At 36.3% G+C, this 6,540-nt stretch overlaps 1 protein-coding gene across 2 annotated transcripts; it reads left to right on the forward strand.

Annotated features, from left to right (window-relative positions):
- The first annotated feature begins 2,344 nt into the window (after positions 1–2,344).
- Positions 2,345–6,224, forward strand: LOC140984907 (uncharacterized). 2 transcript variants are annotated; one of them, XM_073452596.1, is made up of 8 exons: positions 2,345–2,781; positions 3,193–3,390; positions 3,471–3,743; positions 4,112–4,214; positions 4,344–4,462; positions 4,555–4,731; positions 5,367–5,807; positions 5,887–6,045. In XM_073452596.1, the coding sequence occupies exons 1-8, from the start codon at positions 2,488–2,490 to the stop codon at positions 5,893–5,895; spliced, it is 1,614 nt and encodes a 537-aa protein (XP_073308697.1). In that variant the 5' UTR covers positions 2,345–2,487; the 3' UTR covers positions 5,896–6,045. The 2 variants fall into 2 exon arrangements, with proteins under 2 accessions (XP_073308697.1, XP_073308696.1); XM_073452595.1 differs by having other exon boundaries at positions 5,367–6,224.
- Positions 6,225–6,540: the final 316 nt, after the last annotated feature.

A 6,540-nucleotide genomic window follows, 5' to 3' on the forward strand; every position in this document is an offset into this window, starting at 1 on the left:
CGATGTCAATTTCATAAGGTTGATCATTAAATTCATCACGCGTGTACTATATATTCTAAATATGTTCTTAGTCAATTTAATTGCCTATAATAAAGATAAAGGTTGCTCGAACTCGAGAATAGCATCTGAGATGTAAATGTCATGTTTCATTGATAAAAGCATGGGGATGTTCGTTCATATAAATGGGTGATCATGAGATGGATCACTGAATAAGCCTCCATCAGACTTTTCAAGTGGTTATCATTTATCGAGTAGAATAGTCTGCGATTATAGTTGTACACCATTAGTCCTTAGACCCAAGAGAACATGGAGACTTTATGTACTAGCACTGAATTTTGACTTGTTTACCAACTCCAAGAGGGTAATCAGTTGGCGAGATTTGGTGTAGCTCCAAAATATGTATGAGCCAATACTTTGTAGTCGGGAATTCATAGCTCACTTGCATGTGTGGATATCCTATGTAATATGATGAGTTAATAGTATAAGTAATATCAGGACAAAGTAAAATATGTGTTTTAGAGAAGTTGGTTCTCTAGTTGCAGATCTGATGCCACTATTATTACTCAAAAATACATCGCATCATTATCGAATTCATTTGCAACTCTCGATATCCCAGTGGTTGCAGATTCGACCGGTATATATGAGAGAAGGGGTCGTACTGTACGTTAACTATAACTTATTGATTCTTGTAGACATTATCAATGACACCTAGGAGATCATGGAGTGATACTACTAGACCCTCATACCATGATCCGATAGGAACTATCAGACTTGAGTTCTAACATTATTGTGATCAAAGGTTTGATGCAATGAATGAGGCAAACAAGGATAAGCTCGAATAAGAAACAAATGTAGTTTCGAATCACCTGAGTTGAGTGAACTCACGACTAGTTATATCTTTAAGCTATTGAAATTCACACAAGTATTGAAAATCAGCCACCCTTATTCTTGGAGAGGCAACCTTCGGCTGATCACCTTCATCCACCACGCTGCCACTTCTAGTCGTAGTTCCGCCGTCTTCCAGCGATCTCGTCTCAATGCAAATTTCTTTTATATTCTCTAGTGTGAATTAGAAGCGGAATACAATCTTCAATTGTGTACCTAATTCGGAGTTTGAAGAACAGAAGACGATCTAGTTGATTGATCGTATGGATTTATAAGAAAGACTATCTACACTTAAAATCTGAAATAATTTGGTGTCCAACGCTTATAACGCAAAAATAAAAAAAAACTAAACACCTTATAAATAGTTTTTAATCATATGCGTCCAAGAGAGTTTTGATAGTCAAAGCACAACAATTTTAAATTTGTGCTGCTCCTTTGTCATGGGAAAACGGTAAATCAACATNATAATACCCTACGCAACGCACTTCCACCCACCCTACGCAACGCACTTCCACCCACTTACCAACACTTTGAATATAGATTTACTCATTGTAGCACAAGTGGAAGATGCATATTGTATTAAAAAATTAAAATAAAAACAAGTGGATATGCATATATATCCAAAGCATTTAGTTTTGTCATTGATATCTAGCAAGGACGCCGATCACAAAAATAAATAAAAGTAGATAAATATGGCTAATTCATTCAATTCACTCAAATATTTAGGTGTGAGATGAATTTTGCAGAATGGGGTGCTTTCGATTTTTAATAAGTCAAAAACTTATGTGAGACGATCTCACGAGTTGTATTTTGTGAGATGAATCTTTTATTTGGATCATTAATGAAAAAGTTTTACTTTTTATGCTAAGAATATTATTTTTTATTGTGAATATCGGTAGCATTGACTCGTCTCACATATAAAGATTCATGAGATCGTCTCACAAAAGACCTACTCTTTTTTTAATAATATGTATATAATTTTGTAACGACAACATATTGTGGTCACATAATTTAGTACTATTTGTACAAGGTATTTAATTCCCATATAATTCACAATCCAACCAATATTGAAATCATTAATTATCCAAGTTTAATGATAAAAAAAGATAATTTGTTAAGAAATTGTAGCTTAAAAAAAATACTTAACTAAATTTATATTTTTTAAGTTTTTTTTATTAAAAAAAGAATCGATTTTGTAACTAAACACTGCATTTTTTAAGCAAAAGATATTTTTTTTATTAAAAAAAAGTAATTGAAAATGAAAAACAAATAACCAAGTTTGCATATTAGTAGCCGACGGTTGAGATTTTAGTTGGATCATCAAGAATGTCAAGCTTCTTATTTTCAATTAATAATTATTGGGTAGTTATCCAATCACAGTACTAATTTTTTTTATTTAATTTTTAACAACTGTGGGAGGGTAAAACTGTCATTTCATCATCTGTGTTGAGCTAACCCCTCGCTCAACCTCGACCCCTTATTTTCATGTTCGCAGATTTGGTCAATCAATTTACGAATTTCTCGTTTCTTGATTTCGATTTCCCTTTTGGATTTGGGAATAAATGTAGAGTGTCAACCTGAATTTTCGTGGTAATTGATGTGATGGCGGCGACGGCAATGGCGACGACGGCGGGGTTGGTGGTGCTAGTGTTGTACGTTTTGAACAGACGGTTTTCATCCTCGGAGGAGGAATCAGAGTGTGGCGGTGATCATCTGAAGTCGAAAAGCAGATCGGTGAAGAAACGGTTGCCACGGCGGCCAGCTCAGGCACCCGCCACTTGGCTGGAGACGATGTCTACGCTGTTGGAGACGTTGAGGTTTACGTACGCGGAGACTTTTGGAAAATGGCCGATCTGTGATCTGGCTTTTGGAATTAAGTATTTTATTCAAAGGCAGGTTGGTGTTCTCTTTGATGTTGATAATTTAGTTTTTTTTAACCACTTTGGTTTTAGAAAAGTTCGTTTACTTTTTTGGTTTCGATGCCAGTGATGTTTTGATATTTAATTAGATCCTTTGCTTTGAACACCACCCACAAAGCATTTCAAGAATGCATGCACGAAGGATGAACTTGGTTTTTGAATCAATTGTTTTTTAAATCTATTTATTTATAGTCGTAGTTGTAGTGATTCTCAAAAGTAATGATATTTACATACTATTTTTCATGTTTGTTTAGTTGGAAGGTGTTATTGTTAGCCATTACTTGGCTTTGTTATGAACTTGTTGATTGACTACTGTTTTAAGGTTTTTCTACACTTGGTTTAGAATATGTCAAATGTTGAAATGAGAGACGGCTTCATGATCTTGCAGGGTAATTTACAAGTTGCAAGTGTATATGCTGGAGAAGATTCTGTGCAACTGAAAGGCGCTGAAACCATTGATCAATTGTATTACTATTTAAGGCTGTTAACCCTGTGTATGCTTTTCTCCAAAAAGCCTTTTCCTGTGTTTTTGGAGTCTGCGGGATTCTCTGCAGCGCATGTCCTCCTGCAGAAGCCCAAAGCTGCGGTACGTGATTGCTCTCCATGCACCAATAGAGCTATTGTTTTGTATCTCGAGAACTTTCTTGATGTCTGTTTTTATTGAAGCTTTTGAAGCCTGCCTTCACAATTTTACGTGATGAAAACTCCAAGTGCTTCCTTCTATTGATTCGGGGTACTCACAGTATTAAAGACACGTTGACTGCTGCACTCGGTGCGGTGGTCCCTTTTCACCACTCAGTTTTACATGATGGTGGAATAAGCAATCTGGTTCTTGGATATGCACATTGTGGTATGGTTGCTGCTGCTCGGTGGATAGCAAAACTTAGCACTCCAACCTTGCTCAAGGCTCTTGAACAAAATCCTGACTATGATGTTAAGGTAGGATGATAGGAACTGCAATTATGATGTTTTTGTCCGCTTGATGTGGAACTAAGTGGCAATGTGGCATATAAATATTCATTCCAGTTATAATAAGCATTCCTTTTTTTCATTATTACAGAGTAAAGTATAGAGTTGATAAAAATATTCTTCTTGGAAGCATATCTTGTTTTGTTTTAATGAAGTGAGGATAAGTCCTTGGAACAAGTTTTATCTGAAGATTACAAAAAATTAATTTCTGTATGGATGTATTAGCAGTGGCAATGTCGATAGATGTGATTGCACGCTTTCTGACCGATAAGATATTCATCTGTATGAATACATATTTGTTCTTTTTATTTTTCACGAATCATTTTATTTAATTCCAGATTGTTGGTCATTCACTTGGTGGTGGTACAGCTGCATTGCTGACATACATCCTCAGGGAACAGAAAGAATTCACTGCAAGCACATGTGTCAGTTTTGCTCCAGGCATGTGGAATCCTTACTTCGCTGTTGCTTTTGCATAAAACAAATAAAAAAACTCTATTGTTTTTCATATTGTTTTCAGATATAATGATTTCTTCAGGACATTTATATCTAGAATTACGTACCTTACAGCTGCCTGCATGACGTGGGAGTTGGCAGAGTCGGGGAAACACTTCATTACTACAATCATTAATGGCTCTGATCTGGTGCCCACATTTTCAGTTGCTTCTGTGGATGATCTTCGTTCAGAGGTGAATTCTCACTACTAAAGGGTCATGTTGTAAGTTGCTTGCAGTTCTTTCCCCCGAATACTTTCTAATCTTGCTACACAAATTATTATCAGGTAACATCATCATCTTGGTCAAGTGATCTCCATGATCAAGTTGAACAGAACAGAGTTTTGAAGGTCATTTATCGCTCTGCTATTGCTTTTGGCTCATGTCTACCATCCATGTCAAACGCAAAAGCGAGGGTTGCTGGTGCAGGTGCATTTTTACGCCCTGTCTCCAGCAGTACTCAGGTAACGTGTTGCAACCTTATAGAATGCTGCATTGTGGAATTTCTCCCATCTCATTCAAGATTATCTCGCGCTTTTCCTAATAGCTATATCCTTTAAAGTTGGTTGTTCATTTGACCTACTAGTGGAAGGGAAGGGTGCAGGGGAGGTCTCTCACTCTCTCTTCAATTTTCCTTAACACTTCTGTGATCTATAAGTGTAGACAAGATATCTAACCAAAGGTAATTTTTCTTTTTTTAGAAAATGGTGTTTGAATGCAAAAACTGGGTAAAAATGTTCTAAATAAACACTTCTCTAGAGGTCAGAAAATGTGGTTTCGAGGCTTGTGCTTTTGTTTATTCGTAAAAAATAAAAGCCATTATTTTTACTACTATATCTAAGCATGAAAAGTTATGTTTTCTCTTTTCTTCTTTTTTTTTTGGTAAAAAAAGAACACTTGAATAAGCCAAAATTAAAATGTACTTTTTAAGTTAACGAATTTTTGTTCCATTAAACTTTAATTATATTGTTTCTCCCTAGAAAAGTGTTCTTATATGCTATTACGTATTGACTTGAACCTATGAATAGTTGATTAATCCATGCATAAAATTTCTACACATCGTCTCTCATCATTAAACCTGATCCCCGACATGTAATAGGTTGTGATGAAACATGCACAAGATGTAGCCCAGGCAGTTGTTAGGACCCGTTCTTCTGTGTCATCATGGGCATGTATAGGTCCCAGACGACGTGCAGTGGTATCTTCATCAAACTCTAAAACTGATGATTTGCTCGAGTTTCCTCTTATCATCGCTGAGAGAACATCTGAAACTCTTATTATAAGCACGGATTCTTCTGTAAACAGAGCAGAATATCATTCCCCGAGCAGCGGAGAATCTGGTCCTGATGAGACTGATGAAGATGAAGATCTCATCCGGGTAGATAAAGTTATTGCCACATCTAGTATTGAAGAGATCACCGAAGGTGAGTTTTGGCACAAACTCGAAAAGAAGCTCCACATGAAAGACAGCGTAGCCAACTCTCAGATGCCAGAGGAAGAAGAAGAGGATGTGATTAAGGAAATAATCGAAGAGGAGAAGGTACTTTCTGATGCACTGGATAGCCAAACACCCCTTTCTCTATCCGATGTTTCAGATAACCACCATTTCTATCCTCCAGGCAGAATAATGCATATAGTTTCTATCCCGTGTTCTGAGCCGAACAATCCAGGTCTTGTTGACGCAGAAGAGGAGAGAGTTGGTATCTACGAGACGTCGAGAGAATTGTACAGTAAGCTTCGGCTCTCTAGGACTATGATAAAAGATCATTTTATGCCCATGTACAAGAACATGATGGAACTGTTGATTGTCCAGCTAGAAAATGAGTTGGATTCTTGTATTTTAAAGACGTAAGTAGATGAAAATTAAAATTGAAATACAAGCGATTGTGCCTGAGATTGTCAAATTCAAAAGATTTTCATCCTTGTGGGATTTGAAAATCAGTGCACTATTAGAACACTTTTGTCTAATGTGTGATGGGGTCCATGAAAGCTAACGAGAGTGTTTAGACTAAAATAGTCAATCGCTTTGGTTGGTTTTGATTTTGGGGCATAAATATCGTGAAAATGAATGTGGTTTTGATTTTGGGGCAGAAATATCGTGAAAATGAATGTGTATATTCTTTAATTGAAATACGTACAATCACTTCATAACAGAAAATACATCATAAAAAAATTATCTACTAATTAAGCCAAATTCATTTTTAAGGGATGCATTCAAGAGTAAAAAAGATAGCTCTATCAACTGCAGATTTAACCTGCTCAAGGGGCTCCTC

The sequence above is a fragment of the Primulina huaijiensis genome, chromosome 9, assembly GCF_012295235.1.
Source record: "Primulina huaijiensis isolate GDHJ02 chromosome 9, ASM1229523v2, whole genome shotgun sequence".
NCBI lineage: Eukaryota > Viridiplantae > Streptophyta > Magnoliopsida > Lamiales > Gesneriaceae > Primulina > Primulina huaijiensis.